The following is a 22,269-nucleotide window of genomic DNA, read 5'->3' on the forward strand; positions in this document are numbered from 1 at the left end:
CCCCATGTACGTGTGCTACCTCCCAGCCAGGGAGGTCCAACAGCTGTGACAGAGAGCACGAGTCCATTAGCACGAGCAGGGAGGTACAGCCTCATTAGCTGGAGAGAAACGCCATCGCCAACAACACGTCCATCATCACGGCGACACATTGCGCCCTGAGCCGGGACCCTGCAAAATTCAGCCCCGATCTGCCCTGACAGGCTGCTGCCTTTTGGCAGAGCAGGAAGGAGCATTAAGCTAATTAATTGCATGCTATGGAAAACTTTCAGGAGAGAAAGACTTTGCTTGTGCCCCCAGACTCGCGTGGGGTGGTTGATCCCCGGGGTCTCGGTGGCCCTGCACAGCCGTTCCCATCACCCCGTGTCAATGAAACGGCCACCACGTGCCACCGATCCGGGGCAGCGGCAGTCACAAAACCACAGGCAGCCGCACCAAACAGCGTTTCCCTTTGCAGATTGTCTCTGGACACTAATTTAACCCGTCTCCTGGTGATACGGAGAAGCAAAACCCCATGGTGAAAGCCAGGCAAACAGCTCGATCCCAAAATACCCAGGCATCAGGTGGAGATTGCATCATTGGGGGGGGCACAACCTGGGGAGGGGAGGCAGGGATCCCATGGGGACCATTAGTGCTGTCGGCATCTCAGCTCCGAAAACCAAGGCAACGGTCCCCTTGGGGACCCAGCATCCCCGCAGCGGGGGCTGGATGCGGGCGCTGGATGCGGGCGCAGAGGGGGTCCCCGTCGGGATACACACCACCGCCGCCCCGCTCTCACCTTTAGGACGAAGGTGTTGTCTTTGTCGGGCATCTCCAATGGCATGGTGGTGCGGACCTCGATGATGGCCGACAGCGGGATGCTCACCTTGGGTTTGGAAGCCTGGGAAAAGGAAAAAAAAAAAAAAAAGATTAAAAGAAATCGATAAATAAAAAAAAAGTCGCTCAATTGAATCAAACTCTCCCAGGGGATGACACAGCAGGGCTCTCAGAGAGGCAGGATCGTGTCTCAGCCTGCACGGTTATTACGGGGGGGGAAGCATTGATTTCCCTCATGTGCCTGATAACTCCAAGCTCTTTTAATTAAACCGAGAGGAGGCCCGGTGGAAGATAGGGAGGTTAGTGCATTTAACTGCCAAACCTCTTCCTTGCTCCAGCACAGGCGGACATGCCAGCTCTGCCAAGACCACTTATTTCTCTCCTTTATAAGCCCTCTCCTGATGGAGATGTACTATCTGACAGGGGACAGTTCCTATGCAGAAAGCGGCCCAGGAAGACGCCCCATTTATCCAGCGCAGGAGCAGCTTTTCAACAGAGAGGCTACGACGCAGCAGCCTTAGCCACGCAGGGAATTTTAATTACATTAAAATAAAGAAAAATGAATTTCCCCCGGCACCCACCGGAGCCTCGATGGGGGAGCGGGGGGCAGGACCCGGTGCCTCCCGCTTGAAGTCTCTGCTGAGCAACAAATTCCCCAGATATTTGTTTTAATTATAACAAATCCCCTCAAAGGAGCCCGCGGAGCTGCTCCCTGGGGCCGGTCCCCTCCGGGGCTCTGGGATTCGGAGCATCGTGGCTGTGGGAAGCAGAGATGCGGTTTAGTCACCGAAACCTGCGCCTGGTGCCTTGGGTGCATGGGGCGAGACGAGGCTGGCGATGAGCGCTGGGCTGCAGGTTACCAACGATAGCTTCAGTTCCCATTTTTTTGGGGGGAAAAAAAACCAAAACCCACAAATCCAAGGCAGAACAGGAACTGCTTTTTCCCCTCCGGGACATTTCGTTTCCGCCAGCCCCGGGGCCCCAGCGCTGCCTCCATGCACATCTCGGGCGGTGCGGGGCTCGGCCCTGCCCTGGGGGAATTCTTCCCTCTTGGTCTTCGCACGGGAGAAGGTCAGAAAGGAGGAGGCAGCTGCTTCGAAAGGAAAGCAAATACGGTGTTAATTCACCAGTGAGCCAGAGAAGGGTCTTCTCCAGGAGGGCTCTTCCCTTTAAAGATATAAAGACATGACCATAGTTTTTGTAGGGCCTACACAAAAACAAACCTGTGGGCTGCTGAAGCAAAAAGCTGTTTTCCTCCAGCTGTGTCAGGCTGGTGCCACTTTTACAGCTGAATCATTTGCCAGATGGAAAGCAAGATGGGATGAGGGGAGAAAGATGTAAACCAAAGCAGGGTGTGATTATAACAGGAGAGCAGGCAATGTTCATAAAAGTTACCATTAAATCATTTCAAAATTGATTTTTAGAGGCAAATCAAGATACACTAAAAAAAAATCCCTCTATGAGCACTCTCTTAAATGTTTTAAGAGCAGCAGTTGTTCCATTTTAACCTGAGTTTATTGCCCCTTCGGTGCAGCCAACTCGCCACTGCTGCCCTTTGCAATCCGCACCCACCGGGTTCACCGGATCCTCCGTACATCGTGCCATGGATGCGGTGGTTTCCTTCCAGCCAGGTCTTGTGTGGTCCCTGGCCTGAGAAACCCCCCCCCCCCGAGCCAGCTACCAGCAACACACGCCATCCGTACCAGTGCTGAGCCGCTCTACAGAGACTAAAATGAGAGTTTAAACTCTCATTTTATCAGGAGAGATGTGACAGTTAGGCGAGAGGCATGAACTAACACCAACAGTGCCAAGGTTCATTTTGGCCTCAGAAGAATAGAAAATGTCGTTTAAAAATATGAACTATTCTGCTGTCCCCACGTATAGTGTACGCATCCGTCCCTCTACCAAACCGAGGGTTCCCAGGGGTTCGGAGCACGCCGAGACCCCTGGAGCGGCAGCCCTGGGTGCGTGCCCAGCACGGTGGCTCACGTTGGCCCGGCTTCGCTACCAGGGACTGAAACGCAAGCAGGAAAGTCCTGGAGAAGAAGTAGTAAATGAGATTTTTCTTCCCTAGGTATTTAAATAACCCGAGATTTCATTACCAGCACGTACAGCTCGCGAAGCCCCAGGGAGCGGCTTATTATTTGCCCTGTGCTCTTCAGAGACGAGAACGCGCAGCACAGACAAGGCACGATCGCGGCGTTAGCGCAGGTGAGGGTTTGGCAGCGCAAGGCATCCCTTCGCTCAGCCCGGGAGCGAAGGCGGTCTCACAGCGAGGAGGAGGCTGAAGGTCTCCTCATCCACGTTTCTTGAGCAAATGGCTCCACCGCTCAGCCTTTCCCCCAGGAAAACAGGGACAACGTTTCCCTGCATCGCGTGCAGGGGGGATGCGTGCGAGGAGGGGAGGGAGGACGCGCCAAGGACGCGCTGCGATGAAAATCAGCTCCTGATTTTGAAGCTTTCATTGAAATTACAGAAGAAGAAAAGATGCAGGCAAGGAAAAGTGATACTGCGGGTAATAATAATAATAATAATAATAATAATCAGTGTTCCTCTGCCCAGGAGGGGAATTAGCTGAGGCTGTCTGGGAGGAGAGCTGCAAAACCCACCCACGGTAGTGGTGCTCAAGCCCCGGAGGGCAACACCGGCATCTTCTGTCCCCAACATCAAAAAGCTGCATTGGAGGTGGCCTTGCAGATGCAACATTATTCCAAATGAATGATTATTTTTAAAAGAAAAAAAAACCCCTGCTTTCAGAAAGTGGTCTAGCAACCCTCCGAGATCTAAAGCACAAAGCCCAAGCAGCGACCCCAGCCATGCTGCTGCTGTGTGAGCCACCGGTCTGACACCTCTCTGCAACACGTTGGAAAGAGAAAAAGCCCTCTGGATAGCCTGGACACCCCACATCTTGATGGGGAATGAGCTTTTCCACCAAGACTGGTAATACCTGGGGGACAAAGGGCCAGGCAGAGGCTTCAGCATCTCTCCCAAGGGCTGTGGGGAAGGAGGGGGCTATGCCCCGGTGAACGGCAGCAACTGGGGCTTGCAGGTTGGATGGGTTTCAACCACGCTGTCCCCTCTGTTCGCATCTCTGCCACCCAGCACCAAACCCCGCTCCGGACCAGAGCTGGATTTCATCCCAGCTCAGCAGCGGAAATAAGAAAAACCTCAAGCAAAGCGCAACTGCTGCTTGAATTGCTCAGAAAAATAACAGTGGAGAAAAGCCAGGACTTACCTTCGGAGGGACGTAAAACTCGAGGAGGAACCTCTCTCCTTCCACCTTCACCGCTTTCCGGAGCAGGAGACGGCATTTCTGCCACTGCGAGCTCCCCACACAGTTCGTGTCGTCGGCCACCATGTAGCGCAGCGTCCCCTCCCTCTGGATGTCCACCAGCTCCACCTTGGAGGAGGGCACCTTGGACAGGCGCAGCTTGTGGGTCCATTTCTCCCGCAGGTCGCCAGGCTCCTTGCCCCCGGCCGGCCACGGCTCCCTCTCGGCTCTCCGGCCACCCGGGGCAGCCTCGGCACCCGGCTCCGGAGAGGACTTGCGATGCCACATCTCCTTCATACCGTCCACCACGCACAAGCTCATGTTCCTCAAGGAGAAACCTTTCTTGAACTTGGGCTTGGCGGCGGCGTGGAGGGAGACGTCCTCCGAGCTGCGGGACTGGCCGTAGGAGGACACCTTGCGTGCCTGCGCCTGCTGCGCCGGGCTCAGGTACCGCCCGGCACCCAACGGGGTGTCCATGCTGTCCAGGGACTCGGTGGACGTCTCCTCCTTCCTCGGGGTGACCTCACGCCCGTAGGGGACGTGGCAGTTCTGCAGCCCCACGAAGGGCACGATGTTGTACTTGGTGGGGGAGTCGGACACGAACACCCGGCTGACCTCCAGGCTGAAGATGTCCAAGAAGTTGGCAGCGAAATGGTGGGAGAAGGAGGTCTCTGCCCCGGGGGTGTCGTAGTGGGGGTTCTCCTTCAGGAACTGGCAGAACTTCTGGGCAAAGTCAACGGCGGCCGCCTGGGCGTGCAGCTCGCAGAACTCCCTCCAGTCGGGGAGCGGGGAGGAGGGCTCCTGGCACAGGGCATCGCCGTTCATGGCTGCCCCATTCCACCTGCCGGCGGGCTGCGGGGGCAAGGGGACAGCGTGAGTGCGGGCACAGACACGGGCAAGGACGCAGGCAACCCACCCTGTGTGGCCGTGCCCCCCTGCAGATGGGGGTCTGCCCCCCACCGTGATGTAGGAGCAGGTTTGCAGCCCCGGCGCAAAGGGAAACACCGTGAGAAAGTGGTTTTGCTCCATTCCCTCTTCATCTCATACGCCGGAAAAAATCTTGGCCCCAGCAGCAGCCATAAATTGTACTTATTTTACGATTATGACCATGCAAAAGCATTATTGATTTCTCATAAAACCACTAAGGAGTCCCCGACTGGAGGAGCCCGGGGGATTTGCCTTCAGGATTTCTCTCGCCTGTGCGTTCTGCCTGGGCACGGCAGCAGCTCTCCCACGGGGCGTCCCGGAGGGGCCCGCACAGGGCAGCACCCAGCAGCTGGTCCTCTCCTTCTCCATCCGCATTTCTGTCCTGATCCTTTGCCACATCAGTTTTGGTTTTTTTTTTTGAAGAGACATATTAGAAGAGACATGAATCTTGCTTCTCTGGTTGGCAAGGACCGAGCCCAACACGCTGCCAGAGCCACTCATTCCCAGGCTTTATAGACCAGCCTGTCCTTGGCCAGGTGACATCTCACCTGGGGCAGGCGCTGCTCTCGTGTCCCCCTGCCACGGCCGAGCCCTCCCTGTCTGGTCACATCTCCGTCAGATCAAGCTGAGCTGCCGGAGCTGCATGGGAGCTCAGCTCCTGCCCCTCACCCTTCCCGCTGAGCATCAGGCACCGTGGCGTAATGGATAACCCCGGGACAGGTCCTCGGCAGAGACCAACGAGTAGGTAGGGCACAAGGGAACAAAAAGCCAGACCCACGAGCCCACCAGAAGTTGAAGGGAGCTGAAGACCAGACCCGCACGCCCACGGGAGAAGCACCACTTTGCCTGACCTCCACGCCGGTCCCTCTCCCAGCAGCCATGGGACTCGAGGCACGTGTGCATCCCTGGCTTTGTGCTTACGCTGCACTTCCCAAAACGCTCCCTAGCTTTGGGCAGCTTGAACCACCTCCCCAGGGAGACCCCGGCAGTGATCACATCCCAAAAATCATCTCCCGGTACTGAGACTGCTTGTGCCTGCTGGTGACGGTGAGCCTTCCCCAGGGAGCAACTGGGGCACCGCTCAGCCCGTGTCCCCACACTCACGGTCCGTGTGTCCAGTCAATCCTCTTTCCCCCCCAAGGGCAGCGGTTCGGCTAAGCCACCTCAACTGGCTCAAACACAGAGCCTGGGGTGCCTGCGGCTGCCGTGCTCCGGACGGGGACTGCGCCTGGGGACAGCCAGTGACCATGCCTGGGGAGCCAGACTTCGGGAAGGATGGGACATTTCCCCTGGATTTTGCTTTCTCCATTCACAGAGCAGCTCTTTTGCTGGTGAGGGATTACTCCTGCTAATAAATCACTCCCAGTAACCTGCCAGCAGCTTACATGGCCAATAATTAATTACCACTCGGATGAACTGCACAAGCCATGGGATTGGCACGGGCACCGGAGACCGGGCTAACCCGCTCCTCGTCCTCCAGACCCTATCCATGTCGGTCACCAGACCCCAGGCAGCACCGAGCCCCGAAGGCTATGATCTGGAGCAGCAACCAGGAGCCGTTTGCCATTTCCCCAACGCATCCCTATGGAGACGAGACGCTGCCTGACCTGCCAGCATGGAACATCGGAGCTCTGCGGGAGCACCTCTGTCCCTCGAGGCAGCTCTCAAACCCCCTCAAACAGGGAGAAACTCACACAGGCAACAAAAGCGCTTGATGGAAAGAGAAACCCCGAGTTGCTCGACAGCCAGAACCAGGGGAGCTTGGCTTCTCCGCTGTCTCGTAAGGACCACGCAGCTTTCCCCTCAGCAGCATCTCTGCCCCACACACGCGGCATCTTCCCACTTTGGAGATGGGGATGCTGCTCGGCACCCTGGCTGTGCCAGGGAGGCAGCGAGGACAGGGCACGCACGTGGCCGTTGGGGACCCGCGCTGGCCCCTCATGTCCCGCAGCGTCATCACCGGTCCCTGGCAGAGCTCCAGCCCCTGCAGAAATCCCCAGTGAGGCTCTCCCCGGTGTCGCAGGGCTTTCCCCGAGAGCTGAGCGGGTCCTGCTCGCAGGGATCCATGCCAGCTGGGAAAAAACCCATCCCTGCAGTTTAGGAGCAGTGTCTGAATTTCCCCAAGAGACAGCAGGAAAGCAGCAGAAAATGCAAAGCTGTTTGTTACCCGCCCAGCAAATGCAATTCCTACTTATCCACCCATCACTGAGCAGAGAATTTAAAGGCTCAGCTCACGGCAGCAGCTACTGCCCTTCGGCTTTAAAATTCACAGCCCCAGCTCCCCACCACTGCCCCGGGAGTTGCCCCGGCACCAAGCAACGGGCCAGGAGTATTTGGGCTGGGGGAAGATAGGGGAGACGATTCCCTGCCGACCCAAGCGGGCATGGTGAGAGCAAGGGAGGGGGAAAGGGTGCAAAGGGAAAAGAGCAGAAAGGGGCTTGTGGGGGAAGAGACCCCACGGCGACGGGTTGAATTGCAGCTGCCAGAAGGGCCCAGCTTGGCTTTGCCCCGGGTGTCGAGCCCTGCGGCTTTGCTGGTGTCCCCCGCCATGGATGGGGGGGGAAAGCTTCTCCCCATCCATCTCTCCAGGAGGGACCGGTGGTATGGAGTGGGGCCTGCCGGCCTGAAGCCAAGGGATGGCAAGCCAAGATGCAACAGACTCAGAGAGATTAAGGGAAAAAAAAAAAAAAAAAAAAAAAAAAAAAAGAAAACAAACAAACAAAGGCACTTCAAAAAAGATAAAGCCCCAAACAAAAAGCCTCGCCACCCAGGCACCGCAGCCAGGCTCAGGCTCAGGCTCGGAGATGCGCGCACAGAGGCATCACGGCATCTTCCTTTCATCTGCACGGGGATGACAGACTTTAAAAGGCCAATTTATAAAAATGAAGCCTAGAGGAGAGACATCTGGCAGGTCTGAGGAGGTGGCGGGGGGGGTTACTAACCCTGCGCTGCGTCTCCAGCCACCCCTGCCCGGAACAGGTCTGTGAGCCCCTGGCTGGGACCCCACGGCAAAGGCTGGGGGCAGCCCCCCAGGACCGCAGAGCCATCGCCACGCCGGCACCCACCCTGGCACGTACGCATTCACCCGATTTCAGCAGGAAGCAGGCTCCCAATTATCTGTGTAGATTTACCTTTAATCTCGGTGCCTCCGATCCCCTCCATACCAACAGCACTGCCCCACTTCTCGAAATAACTTATCATGCCACAGACAGCATCCCCGGGCAGAGCGATGGAAGCAAAGACGAAAATAAGCTCAAGATGAAAATAAGCAGCAAATCTGCAATTGCTTTTTTGGAAAGCAAGGGCCATCCGCTTCCAGGCCAGCTTACCGAGGGCTGCAACGTGCTCCCGGGCACCTTTTGAAGGAGCCAGATCCCTTTGGAGGTGCCATCAGACAACTCCAGAACTGGCTAAGGGACCACAGCCTCGAGTCCCTGGCCTGGGTTACACGAGAGGAGAGACACATGAATCTATAAAATGAGGGGGTTTGTTGTCAAAGGGAAGCCACAGAGTGGCAACCAAGACATCAGGCTGGTGATGGGCTCCTAACCCACCTTCACGAGTCCCCAGACACCTCCCAGGGCAGAGCTGTGCCCTGCTGCTGCTGCTGCTGTCACTCGGGAGAGTGGCTCAAGGTTTAAGAAGGAAGGAAAAAAAAAAAAACCCAATAAAACCTGGGATTTCTGGGGATCAGCCAAGTGGAAACCCAGGTTGCAATCGCAGGCGAGAGCCAGCCGCTGGCAGCGATGTTATGACAGGCTCTCCCAAGAAGCTGCGCTGATGCATCCCCTGCACCGGGGACGCGTGTCGGCACACACAAGTGGAAAGATCTGAAAGTCGAAGTAAGCTACTGACCTCAAGAAGAAATGAAATTTAAACTGTCAGCAGAAGTGCAAGAGACCATGAAAAAAAAAAAAAAAGTGTCTCCGGTGAAGCAGGAGTCAGGGAGTAGTGACAAAGCAACCAGGATTTGCTGAACCAGAGATATGGGGAGGAACCAACATCTAATGAGGTGTTAATAACCCGAATGCGCAACACCGGTCATGGGATAGCCAGAACAGCCAGCCCAGCACTCACCCCGAGGGCTTTATTTAAGGAAACAACCCTAATAAAGAGATGGTTCCCTTCTGCTTGGCGCAGCGCAGCCAGGCTGGGCCAAAGTGATCCAAAATTCAACGGGGAAAAAAATACCGTCGGACGGAGGTTGGGAGAGGCAAGCCGGCACCCCTCCATCTGCGCCTGCTCCCGGGGTCACGCGTGCGCCTGGCCGGGAGCAGGGAAGGGCAGGAGAGGAGAGCCTGGACGGAAGGGTGTGCAGCAAAGCCCCGGCTCATGGGGAAGGAGGTCCCCGGCTCGGTCCCAGCTGCCCGGGTCCGGCAAGCTGCTTGGTTTCCAGCAAGATCGATGCCACTCAAAGGCCCGGCTGCTGATCCCACAGGCACGGCGCGAGGAAACCCAGGCACCTGCTCCCCCAGAAAAGCGCCTGACCTCAGCGCGCTGGGCCAGGGGAGATCCCCGAGTCACGAGCAAGTCCGGGAGCAAGGCGACACCTCCCCGGCCCCCCGGCAGCGGGCTGCGAGGCGATGCTGCTGGCAGGCAGGTCCTGGCAGGCAGGCAGGCAGGCAGGCAGCCCCTCTGGCAGCTCGCAAGGGAGCCCGGTGCCTGCCTGCGCAGCCCCCAGGCACTGCCTGCCCCGGGCAGAGGGGGAAACCAGCTAAAAGCGGCACGGGGACTGCCCTCGGGGGGGACTGCCCTCGGGGACGTGGGGCAGAGCGAGCCGCGTGCGGGGCTCGGAGCTGACGGCAGAAGGGAAGCAAGCACGTCATTTTTTTTCCTCTTTCTGTGCAAGCCCAAAGGGATGGGGGACACATCAGCCGTAGATCTGACGTCCCCCCTTCCACAGCAGACACCTGAAGCATGCAGAGGCCAAGCGACCTCCTCCCAGGGGCTTCCTTTGCCACCTCAAGGAGCTGGGAAGGGTCCCAGCCCTCACGACCCATCAGAGCTTTAACCAGACACAGAGGCTGAGCTTAGGAAGAGAAAGCCATCGGGCAAAAAAAGCAAGTTATCTGCCCGTGCGCATTCCACATCCCTCCAGACCCACTTACCATCCCCACCGCAGCCCCCCACAAGCTGATTGCTCTCTGCACTCTTCTTTGCTCCATGTACTATTTATACCCTATAGATCTCAAACCAGACCGGCTTGTCCATCAGACCTGGACAAGCTGGAGAAGTGGGGCCGTGTGAACCTCATGAGGTTCAACAAGGCCAAGTGCAGGGTCCTACACCTGGGTCGGGGCAAGCCCCGGTATCAATACAGGCTGGCGGATGATGTGATCGAGAGCAGCCCTGCGGAAAAGGACTTGGGGGTACTGGTGGACGAAAAGCCGGACATGAGCCGACAACGTGCGCTCGCAGCCCAGAAGGCCAACCGTATCCTGGGCTGCATCAAAAGCAGCGTGGGCAGCAGGTTGAGGGAGGCGATTCTGCCCCTCTGCTCTGCTCTGGTGAGACCCCCCCCTGCAGTGCTGCCTCCAGCTCTGGAGCCCTCAGCACCAGAAGGACATGGAGCTGTTGGAGCGGGTCCAGAGGAGGCCACAAAAATGGTCAGGGGGCTGGAGCACCTCTCCTACGAGGACAGGCTGAGAGAGGTGGGGTTGTTCAGCCTGGAGAAGAGAAGGCTGTGGGGAGACCTTATAGCAGCCTTGCAGTACTTAAAGGAGGCCTATAGGAAAGACGGGGACAGACTTTTTAGCAGGGTCTGTTGTGACAGGACAAGGAGCAATGGTTTTAAACTAAGAGAGGGTAGATTCAGACTAGATATAAGGAAGAAATTTTTTACAATGAGGGTGGTGAAGCACTGGAACAGGTTGCCCAGAGAGGTGGTAGATGCCCTGTCCCTGGGAACATTCAAGGTCAGGTTGGATGGGGCTCTGAGAAACCTGGTCCAGTTAAAGATGTCCCTGCTCTTGCAGGGCATTGAACTAGATTGCCTTTAAAGGTCCCTTCCAACCCAAACCATTCTATGATTCTACGAATTGGATAGAAACGGAAACAATCTTTGTTCCTCTCGTTTACTGTCCATCCCACTAAAATATTAATTGAACAGCATTTTGGCCGCAAATGTAATGGTCAAGCCACCTTCCTTGAACCAATCCCCCATTAAATGCATGCTTTGACTCCCTGCCCACATGCACTACAGGGTCCTCCTGTCATCTGGAGCCTAGAAAACATTTGTCTGGAGTGAAAAGGCTTCTGGGGTCTTTTTCTGCTGCCCGATGAGGGATCCCTCCAGCCGCAGCGGTAGCTGGAGCGGCTCTCAAAACAGATGCCCCCAAAGCACCCAGCAGCGTTGCACGGCCACCTTCCAGGGCAGGGTTGCGGGGCATAGGCGCCGAAGGGAGATGTCTTCAAGAGAGAAAATGGGCAAGAAATGACCCTTTTTCCCCCTCTTGCACATATGATGGTCTCCCCACAGCTCTGCATGCAATCCCCCCATTCTGTGTCCCAATGCCAACCCCACAGGAACCGATGCACCCGCAAATATACCAGGCTTTGGGGGCCGCATCCCGCCCGCAGCAGCGCAGCCCGAACGCAGCTCCAGCCCTGCCGCCAACTCACTGAGCGAGTCCCCAGCCCGTGGCACCATTCGCCCTGCACCGAGGGACCCGCTCCCGGCCGGGACCCCCGGGTGCTGGAGGGGACGCACAGACACTCTTCTTTCCCACATGCGGCCAGTCTGCTAACACCAGCCAGGCAGAGCTCGGGCCCATGACAGTCCCCCCGCAAAACCTGAGATTTTCTCCATTTCCCACTCTTCTGACCAACTTCATATCACAGGGTTGTTTCTCTCTCTCCCCTCCAAAACCCCCCTCCAGCGTACATTTTACCTCCCGTGCTGACAGCTGCTGGAAAATAAAGACAAGTCAATAGACAAGATCCACTGGATCTTAGATAATCTCTTCCCCGAGTAATTCCATCCAGCTTGCAGGGAGCCACGCTGCCAGCCCACGCGCGGGGCTGGAGCATCACCCAAGCCGCTTAGCACGCCGCTGCTCTGGGTACATCGGCGTGGGACCCCAGGGGGACCCACCTCACCCATGGGGAAGGGGTTCCCAGGGTGCAGCGATGCGATGCTGTGCAAAGCGTCGCTACAGCTGGGCATCACGAATGCAGCCTGGGGCTTGGAAGCAGTGCGCTGTGTCTGGAACAAAGCACAGACACCCCCTCAATGCCCCAGAAGAAAAGGGGGCTATTTTTTTGAAAAAATAAAAATAAAAAATAATTAAAAAAATAGAGCTTTTGTTAAAGGAGGTCAGAGGCTGTTGTCCCTTCCCTCTCGCTCGGGTGCGACCTCACCTGCCTGTCTCTGGCTGGGGAGCTTCCCGCAGAAAAGTAACCAGTCCAAAGTCTATTTTTAACCACCACAATAGCAGAGCCTCCCAAGAGGAGCGGCCGAAGCCCTGTCCCCAACCAAGCAATCTCACATTTCCCTCGCTAAGCCTAGATTTCCTTCCGCCCCCTCAGCCCACAACAAAACCCTCCTCCTCCTCCTCCTCCTCTCGGCTTCCCGTCCTTGTAAAACTATTTGCACATCCACCTCCGGGCTGGACCGCTGCTGGTGCCACACGGCAGCGGGGTACACGGCGTCAAGCACACGCGTTAGATATTAACCGCTGACCTGGTACCTCGGGGCAGACCCTTCCCGGACTCAGACATGCCAAATAACGGGACTAAATCTGCTCGCTCACCACCCCTGGATGTACCTGAAACTCAGGGGATTTAAAGAAAAAGCCCCACAACATAAAACCAACTGCAGTTCCCAAAACATGTGCGAACTCCTTTAAAAAGGAGACTCTTGCCCTCTAGATTGTTACGCCATTAAGGGGCTCCTCGGGTGCTTTTGGGGAGTGAGCTGCACGGGTCAGTGGTGCAGGATGCCCAGCAAAGCGCATCCCGATGCGGTACGGCACAGCCATGGCCCTGTGCCTCCGTCCCGGCTCACCGCTGGGGATCCCCGCTTCGTTAGGGCAGGGAAGCCCCCAAGATTGTTTTTCAATTATGGCACATAATAAACATGGGATAAAGTTACATAGGTCTGTACAAAATTTTCCTATTATGTTTTTTTTACTTTGCAGATCTAATTCCCCACACACATCACTATCTCATACCCGCCTGCAAACAGCATTAAACTGCTGCCTAATGGTATCTGAGCTTGGGAAATTCAATTCTACCCAGCGCCTTACCCAGGACTGCTACAATCGCTGCTAATTGCTTAAGTGGTGTATTAAGCAAAACACCTCATAAAAATTCCAGTGGGCTTTGAAACCCCCCCTCAACCAGACCATGCCAAAACGCCCTGTTATGGCTGCCATCCCTGGCTGGAGATTCAACCTCAAATATCCCTCTTCCCTTCGCCGTGCAGAGGAGCTCCCGGGCAGGCAGCACTTCGTACCCAGCGAGGCGGCCACGACCACGCAGGAGGGATTTACAGGCTGTGCCCGACTTCTCCGCCAGCCCTCCTCCCCGGGGCTCGGGGCCGGGGCACTGCCCCGCTGCAGTGCCATCGCAGCCCCTCTCCAGCCCCAGGGTCTTGCGTGCCAAATGCTGCCAGGACCCGGTGCGGCAGGGCACAAACCTGCTCCCGTCTTCCCAATGGGACCCTGGAGCGGATGCGCGCCCGTCCCTCTCCTGATCCCCCCAGTCCGAAGCATGGCAAGCATCTGCGGGCGTTGACGGACGCAGGGCTCCGGTCGAGTCTCGCCTCAAGCCCGGACCCTGCACCCAGCAGTGCGGGCACTCCCTCAGCAAGCAGATTCTCCAAGCCCTTCTACTTTTCCCTTTAACAAAAATGAGGTCAGGGGTGCAGTTTTCCCTTTAGGGATAACCTCTCCCCCTCTCTGCTGCAATGGAGCCAGCTGGGATCCAAACCTGTAATTCCTGGGAGTCAGGGAGCACACCAGGCACTCCCCGCAGTGACAGGGTCCCCAATTTCCCTCTGCCAGCCTCCACTCTCCGCTCGCACGAGAAAGCGGAGCACTGAGCCAGACACAAGTCTCCAACCCTTACCCTGCCACCTCCCTGGCATCCACGGGCAGGGAAACCGGCCGAGGGCAAGCAAGGACACCAACACGGGGGTGTGCCGGGAGGGGAGTGCTGCCAGGAGCGGCTCTGCTGGCCTTTGGGCTGGAGAAGAGCAGGGAAGGCAGCACTGCCCTGGGGCATCCCAGGCAGCCTGATTCAGCAAGAGCAGCAGATGTGCAACCGTCATCGGGTTTCTCCGCCTGCCCCGGGAAGAGGAAGAGGAGGAGGAGGAGGAAGGGCATTAGCTAGCAACGTCCTCATCTTGAAGAGATGGGTGATTTACCTCCAAGGAGGAAGGACGAGAGGAGGTTGGACAAGACCATCCTGCCATAAGTGTGCACAAGACATGCTCCCACCAGCCCAGGAGAGGAGGGGACAGACCTGATGGTCAAGAGGAGCAGCTGGAAGAGGTGACCCTGCAGTCAAGCAACCCCAGCACCGCTGAGCCAACCGAGGGGCTCACGCTCGAGAAAGGCGGCAATTTTAACCCCAAAGCCTTGCCCAGAGCAGGACAGGGGAGGGTCCATCCTGCAGCCCCCAAAATTGACTTGTCCCACTTGATGGCACAGGGATAACGGTCACCTCGCGTTGGGTGAGACACCAGATACCGGCAGGCAAACCCACACCCTTCTCAAACGCATGTCAACAGGCCGGAGTATCTCTGCAAGAATTATGCAACTTTTTTAGAAATAAGTTGTTCAACGGCCACCCTGGGGTGCGCTGCAGCGTTACAGCAATGGAGAGGCACTAGGAAGCAACACCGAGGAATGCAAGAGGGGAGGTCCAAGAGCACCCACGATCCCATCTAAGCACATCTCCTGGCAGCGCACAACCACCTGTCTGTGCAAACGCGACGGCCGAGGGCCCCAGGGTAGGAGGGCTGAGCTTTTCAGAGGAGCCTGGGTGGTTTAGGAGCACGATCCCTATTTAGAAGCACAACCCCAGATGCCCAGCATTGCAACCACGGTCCTTCTCCACTCCTCTCCCAACAAACCAAACCAAAAATCCCCATGGAGGGGAGGTTTGAGTAATCCACTCAAAGAAACAGTGGCAGGGCCTCCCAGGGATTTTGGGCAGCATGCTGGGTGGACAGAGCAGTTTTACCTCCTCTCCTGTTCCAGTTCACAGGGTTCCCGAGGTGCCAGCGGCACGGTTCCTCCAGGTCAAGTGCATAACTTCAACTGATGAATTTCTACACTGGAACGAGGGACCAGACCGACTCAGAGGGGCCTGGAAGGCAAAGTTTTATGCGGTCAAGTCCTGGAGCGCGCGCAATCACCGCAGTTCTGTTGTACTTGCGTCCGACCGGCCGCTTCAGCAGAAACTAGAAATAAGCAGAAGGGCCACGGAGAAAGTCCCTCTGCCTTCCAAGGGCCTTCACGTAACGCAACCCGGCCACACCAGAGCTGGGGCCGGAGGAAGTTCAGGAGCCCCACGGGTGTCCCCGGCGCCCCGTGGGAAGCGGCGGCACTGGCTGCCCAGGCGGGACCCGGCTGGCGGGAGGGGGAGGCAAGCCTGCCAAAGCAGCCTGCGACCCTCACGCAAAGCCCGAACAAACAATAACGGTTAGAGGAGAGAGCACCCACGCGGGCTCACGCGTGCTGCCCGTGCCCGTGCCCCCGCCGCGGCATCCCCCCCCCAGCCCCCCCCCGTGCTCCGGACCGAGCCGGGCAGCGCCGGGACCGGCGACTTTCGCCTCCCCGAGCCGGCAGCTGCCCCCGCAGCGGCGCCGGCCCCGCGGCGGCCCCAGCACCGCCCTCGTCCTCTCTCCTTCCCCCGCCGGGGCTCGGGGCCGGCCGGAGGAGCGGCGATGCTCACCGGGAGGGGGAAGGAACCGGCCGAGGCGGGGGAAGGCGGCGGCAGCCCCCGGCCCGGCCGAGCGGAGCCCCGGCCCGGCGGCGAGGGGAGGGGGCGGCCCGGGACAGCCTCCCCCCCCTTCCTCCCTCCCGGCTGCCCCCGCCGCATGGGCCACCCTCCCCGGGGCGGCGGCTCCGCGCTGCCGCTGCAAGCGGGGACCCTCCCCCGGGCCTGGGGGGGGGGTCCGCTCCCAAACGGGAGATGGGGGGGGATAACCGGGAAAACAAGGCACCTCCCCCCTCCCCCGCCGCCAAAGGCGGCCGCCATCCGGTACCGGAGGGATGCGCTCACCCGGCCCGGCGCTCGGCGCTCCCGGCGCGGCTCCCGGCGCGGCTCCCGGCGGGCCAGCGCTGCCCGGCCGCCCCCCGCACCGCCCGGCAACGCCGCCTCCCGCCCCTCCCACCGCCCGCCGCTTTAAAGGGCCCCGCCCGGCCCCGGCGGGGGTCCCGCTCCCCTCCCCGCCGCTCCTCCCTCCTCCCCGCGGCCAGCCCGGCCCGAGCGGGGGGCGAGGCGGCGGGCCGGGGTCCCCCGGGGGGCCGCACCCCGCGTGGGGGGCTCACCCCCCCGCTCCGACCCCATTGCCTGTGCTGGGGCAGCGTGTCTGCGAGGGCTCCCCAAATCCCCGGAGGGCACCCCGAATCCTCAGAGGGCACCCCAAGCCCCCCCCCAAGCCCCCCCGAGTCCTGGGAGGGCACCCCCGTGCCCTAAGAAGGGAGAGCAGCATTTTCTCGCCCCAGCTACCGGCCCCAAAGCTCATTTTTGCGCTGCGTGTGCGAGGGCTTTTGGGGTGATCCCCCGGCACCCCCCCATCCCCGGGGCTCGGAAGGCAGCGCTGCGTGGCCGGAGGGGGCTGCGGGTGGGGGTTTGCAGGCCGGCCCCGGCCCTCACCTTTGCTGTCCTGCTGACATATTTATAGGGCCCATCTCCGAGCACCTTCCTCTGCCAAGGGGGTCAGGACAGATTTATAATCCGCATCTTACCGCAGGGGAGCTGAAGCCCAGAGAGGTTTAAGTGATTTAGTCAGGGGTCACATTACGGCGGGCTGCCTCCCAGACCCCGCAGGGCCCCCCCGGGCCTCCCCGCGGCGTGTCCACAGGGCGGATAAGGATGACTCACCAAAAAAAAAAAAAAAAAAAAAAAAAGGATTTGCAGGAGGAACAAATCCTTTTTACTTCTGCGAAGCACCTGTAGGATTAAGACAATGCTGGTTATGTAAGGGGCGGAGAGGGGAGTGGGGTTTTATTACCGTTATTATTTATCTATTATGCTTCCTTGCCACCCTCTTATGCCGCAAAGGAATAATCCGGCGAGGTTTTGGGAGAGGCTGGTTTGGGGGCACTGAGAGAGTGCAGAAACAAGGAGGGAGGTTGGTTGTAGGGCTGTTGCGCAGTGATGCAACGTTTGCTTTTTCTTCCCCCAAGCCCCCCCAAAGCAGAAGAGCGCAGCGCTTTCCTAAACCTCTTTTTTTGTGTTTTAGGCAGCAATGTGAAACGTAGGGCAAGGGGGATTTGCAAAAGCACTGTCTAGGAGGCATGGCTGGGGCATGGACTCTTGACTTCTCTCCTTGGTTTCATCATCCCTGATTTTGTGATGATTTTGGGTGAATGCCCACCCTCCCGCTTCTGGCTGGTCATGTTTCCCCTTCCCAGGGGTATTTTGAGGATGAATTAATGCTCACCAAGAGGCTGGGGCCCACTGCTCAGCGCGGGTTACCCCGGACAGGCCACATTCACGTATCTCCCGCGGCGGCTGATGGTGTTTCCACTCCCCCCCTTCCCCAGCCTCTCCTCCAAAAAGCCTCTCTCCCATTCATATACATTTTTAAAGAAAATACACAATCAATAGTCTCTTAGGCTGGAATTTCATTAAGGGTTTCATTGCACTTGCTATCGATTGCCAGCAGGGCTGGGAGCCACACGCTGTGGGTCCGGCAGCCCCGACGGATGCAGACGATGCCCTGCTTGCACCGTGGGACCGTCCGGACCGTCCTCCGTGGGAAAAAGGGCGGCGATGGCAAGGACAGCCCTGGCTTTCGTGCTGGCACGGCCGGCCGGGCAGAGGATCCGGCTGGGTCGGCAAAGGGGCTGGGGAGTGCTGGGGCAGAGGCAGCGCGGTGGTGCAGAGAGCCTGGCAGGGCGTGCCGCGACCCACGGCACCCTGTGCTCCCCCGGCTCGTGGCCCCGTCGCCTGCAAACCCCACAGATATTGCCCGTATGAACAGCACTGCAAAGCCAGCATGCCAGCCGGCATGGGAACCACTCACTTCAGACCCTGCTCTCCGCCCCTCCTACATTTCAGTTACCATACGAGCAGCAGAAAGCCCAGCATCCCAGCTTTTACTGATTTTACTAAACATCACTCGAGAGTAAAACACGCCGGGAGCCCAGGGAAGGGCTGGGATGCTGGGATTTCTTCCGTGAACGAGGATACGCACCGGGCACTCTTCTGCCGTCCCTCTGTGGGTTGCTGCTTGTTTCAGGATGTGTGAAACAAGGTTGGAAAGCCTGGCCTTGCTTGCGATGAAACGGCGGGTAACCTTGCAGGGCTGCAATTAAAAAGAAAAGCAGGGCTCCAGGCTTGGAAATGCACAGTTTGCAACGCTGCTGGTCAGTCACTTGAAAAATCAAGTGAAAAATCCCAACCTTCAAAAGGATTTGAGGGCTAATTTTAGGTCTGTGCCTTGACCAAAGAGATTTACAATAATTGCCGGGGTGAAAGTTTAACTTCTCCTGTGACTTTTCTCAGCAATCCCCAAGGATCCATGTTCCGCTGTGCAAAGAGCATCCCCGGTCCAGGTCCCCAAATTGTCTTTTTAAGGGTTTATTTTTAAACTGAAGCCACAGACCGCATTCAACAGGCTGTAAATTCTTCATGAGTCCCACTTCGCAGCTGGTGGGAGCTCCCGTGGACGGGGATGGGCTTTGGCTCAAATCCTTGGCCCCGGTTTCTGGCCCCGCTCATCCCTCTCCCATCACCACGGACGTGGCACCGCTCCCCGGGCGGACACCACTGTCTCCATTCATCACTAAACCCTTTTAATAGGAACCGCGGTGCGAGCAAAGCAGAACGTATTGCTTGTAGAAACACGGCCTTTCTGCTATGCTAAATGATTTAAAACTGGTGGTGAATAAACCTAATATCTGCTCGCTTCTGCCAATTCTCATTACGCCGGGACTCCCTCGGAGCTATTAGCTGCCTTAAAAAATCGCTGGAAGGAGTCGAGAGAGCGGTGCAGCCAGCGCTGGGGAGGGCTGCTGGCAGCCGCCCGGCTGGAGCGTGACGTGCCCTTGAAATCCAGTGCCCGGAGGCATCCGGCGGCCGAGCCGTGCCAGCTCCGGCAGCGCGCCCTCCGCCACCCGCGCCTCCCGGCAAAGCCAGTTATTTTTAATATCACCGCCTCCATCCTCGCCGCGTCCCGGGGCAGGCGGGGGTTTATCGGGGGAACGGGGACCGTAATGCTCTTGCAGATTTTATTGCAAAATCCCAGTGCTGTGTGTTTGCAAAGCCACAAAAGCACGGTGGGGAGAGAGGGGCATGTTAGAGGGAGGAAAGCAGGGGCGGGAGGTGAAGCGTTTTGTCCAGCATCCCAGGAAAACCCTGGAAGGGGAGGCAGGAGACCCTCGTGGCCGTGGCACGGGGCAGCCCAGCCACGAACCTGCTTTCGAACCCATTTCATGGCGCAGGCATGGCAAAAAGCCGGGTGCGTATGCGAGCTGTCAGCCAGGCAGATGGGCCTCGGGCTTCTCCCGGGTTGTCACAGCTGCAAATTGTCCAGGAACAGTCTCTAATGAGACGTAAGGGAAGGATTTACTGGAGAAAGATGTCACAGGGATGAAAGGGGAAGGGAGAAGAAACCGGGAGAAATAGCAGTTTGGTTTTGTATTTATTTGTGCAGGGGAAATTGCTTTAAAATGTCCTTTGGCACATTAGAGAAGGCAAACAGCCAGTAACAGCCCAGCTGCGGGGCTGGAGGAGCCTTCCCTCGTGGATCGTGCTGACGTGAAGACCTTGACCTGCAACTTCCCTTCTCCTCCTCAACCCCCGACTCAGGACTTACCTGCGAGAGGGAGAAAAACCCTTCCCTTTCGGCACAAAGACCGTGGCTAAAATTTCCTCTGCAACCTGAGCTTTTCCTTCCCCCGCTGGCCAGGGTGCCTGCGCAGCCCTGGTTGAGCGATGCTCTCCCGAGATGACCCTCAAAGACGGACAAGCCCAACCGCAGACCAGCGCAAAGCCAGAGCAGCTGAAATCCCCGGGGAGAGGATATACGAACAGGACCCAACCCCGTCCTCATCTTCCCCAGGGATGACCGATGGAGTTTGGATGGAGACAGAGAGCATCGGCCGAGCGGAGGAGCTGTGCAGGAGAGCGGTTGGCCAGCTTGCAGCATCAACAATTCATCCCGCATCCTTCTTGTGTGTGCACAGCCTGTCCCCCGCCGTGTCCCAGCTCTTCTGCACTTCAAACATCTGTTCAGGATCACGTCCAGCAGCCTCTCAGTGTTGGACCCAGCTGGGAAGGGAGTAATATTTAGGGTTGATGAGTGGGGAAGGAGTACAATCTCTCGAAAACGCTGTCAGGCGGAGAGCGGGTTCGGGGCTCAACCATTCTGCATCCCTGGCAGTGCCGGGAGCGGTATTAGGAGCAAAAAGAGGGTGTCCAGCTCAGTGTCAGTGGACATGATCCATGGCTTCAAGATTTACCATCCTAAAGTGTTTCATTCTGCCTGATCTTGATGCTTCCACTGCATCCTGCTGGGACGGAGCTCACCGGGCCCCTCCAAACGCCCCGGCCCCGCACCAGCAGGCGGGTATTTGTGCTCACTCAGCGTCTCCAGGGAGCGTGTTTTGAAGAGAGATGGGTGCATTCAGAAACACAACATCTCCTCTGAGGACATCTCGCTCGCGAGGGAGTCGGGCCTCTGCGGGGGAAGCCACAGGAGCCCAGTACCAGTGCTGCTGCTGCTCTTCTTCCTCCTGCCGATGCAAATGAAAAGCAATGCTTTTTCTGTGCTAAAACTTCCCCTCCGCGCCCGCCGGCAGGGCGGCAGGTGGAGAGCTCGCCAAGCGTGCAAGCGTTTGCAAGCAGATGCAGAGCCCTGCGTCGGGACGAGCACCCAGACGCCTGTCTTTGCGTCGGGGGGACATGAGTGTGTCCACACCTGGGGCTGCAGAGCTGAAACTCTAGCAAAAAAAAACCCCAAATCCCAGCGTGGTTGCTCCTGCCTCCTCTTGCCCAAGGGCTCTGCTCCTTCGCTGCTCCCCGTGGCCGTGCCTGCCCCGCCGGGGTGCCCGGGTCCATGTCCCTCCCGGGGGGACAGGCGCCTTCTGCACCTTCTCTTCCCAACTGCCTCCCATTTCTGCTGGAGCAAGGTCAGAGGCTGTTAATTACTCTCGGGTTGTCTCTTAAACATCCCTTTTCTTTGTGCTGTTCTGCTCTGCTGGGGCCGTGCTTGAAAGATGGTGTCAGGGGCTTTGTTTTGCCTGAGCAGAGCACCGTGTAGGAACCAGCCATGGGAGGAAAAGGCTTCAAAAAAGCCTTCCCACACATCCTCCGTGGCCGTGCTGTCCCTGGCCAGGGGTTTTTCCAGAAGTGAAGCCCTCCTCACTGCAGCACACTTCAGTCACCTCCTGCAGCTGCATCTGTTTGGTGGCTTCTGCTTGGGGACGGACTTGGGACCCCCACTTTGCTGGTCCTGACCCGCAGCCGGGCTGATGGAGCTGTTCACCCCCAGGACCATGGGACCATGGTCTCCCACAGGGTCTGTCCCCGGTCGGATCCTTCCCCCCTTGCTTTCCCCGGGCATCACACAGTCACGGGCTCCCTCGATGCCGCTGCTCCAGGCTCCCATTTATCCCGATGGTCCCTCTGCTCCGTGCCCGCAGCCTTCAGCTGTCGGGAGCCAAACCCCTGGAGATTTCAGGCATGCAGAAAGGGCTTTCGCCTTTCTCGCTTGCAAACGCTCCTGCAACGACAGCTCCTTGCGCCTGGCGATGGAGGGGAAACCGCGCTGCTCCTGCCGGCGAAGGGCTGATCTTTGCTGTGCGGGATCCTCTCCCCAGCATTTCCCACTGTGCTGGTCCAAGCGGCTCTTTCATTGCGGTTTCCCAGGGTTTTGCCTTTCCTACAGGCTGGAGAATGCCCTTCTGGCAACCTTGGCTCTGAAGCAGTCCTACGCTGCCGGGTCAGGCTGGCCCCAGAGTTTCCGCAGTGCAAAGCTCTCCCTGCAGCAGCTCTGAATGCACGCTTGCATGTGTGCTAAAAAAAAAAAAAAAAAAAAAGCACATTAAATATTAAAGGCAAAATCATCTTTTCCT

The 22,269-nt window shown here is 58.0% G+C and overlaps 1 protein-coding gene across 2 annotated transcripts in view; it reads right to left on the reverse strand.

Moving 5' to 3' along the window:
• The window catches only part of SH2B2 (SH2B adaptor protein 2), a 28,601-nt gene extending 11,583 nt beyond the window's left edge, over positions 1-17,018 (reverse strand). Inside the window, exons 1-4 of one of the 2 annotated variants that reach the window (XM_075517773.1) lie at positions 16,841-17,018; positions 15,200-15,325; positions 4,049-4,936; positions 776-877 (exon numbers count right to left, since the gene is read on the reverse strand). In XM_075517773.1, the coding sequence (XP_075373888.1) occupies positions 776-877; positions 4,049-4,909 (963 nt within the window). In that variant the 5' untranslated portion in view covers positions 4,910-4,936; positions 15,200-15,325; positions 16,841-17,018. Of the gene's footprint in view, positions 1-775; positions 878-4,048; positions 4,937-15,199; positions 15,326-16,243; positions 16,275-16,840 lie in introns of those variants that run through there. The other variant, XM_075517775.1, reaches the window with a different exon arrangement.
• Between the last annotated feature and the right edge of the window lie 5,251 nt (positions 17,019-22,269).

The sequence above is a fragment of the Mycteria americana genome, chromosome 15, assembly GCF_035582795.1.
Source record: "Mycteria americana isolate JAX WOST 10 ecotype Jacksonville Zoo and Gardens chromosome 15, USCA_MyAme_1.0, whole genome shotgun sequence".
In the NCBI taxonomy this organism is placed as follows: domain Eukaryota; kingdom Metazoa; phylum Chordata; class Aves; order Ciconiiformes; family Ciconiidae; genus Mycteria; species Mycteria americana.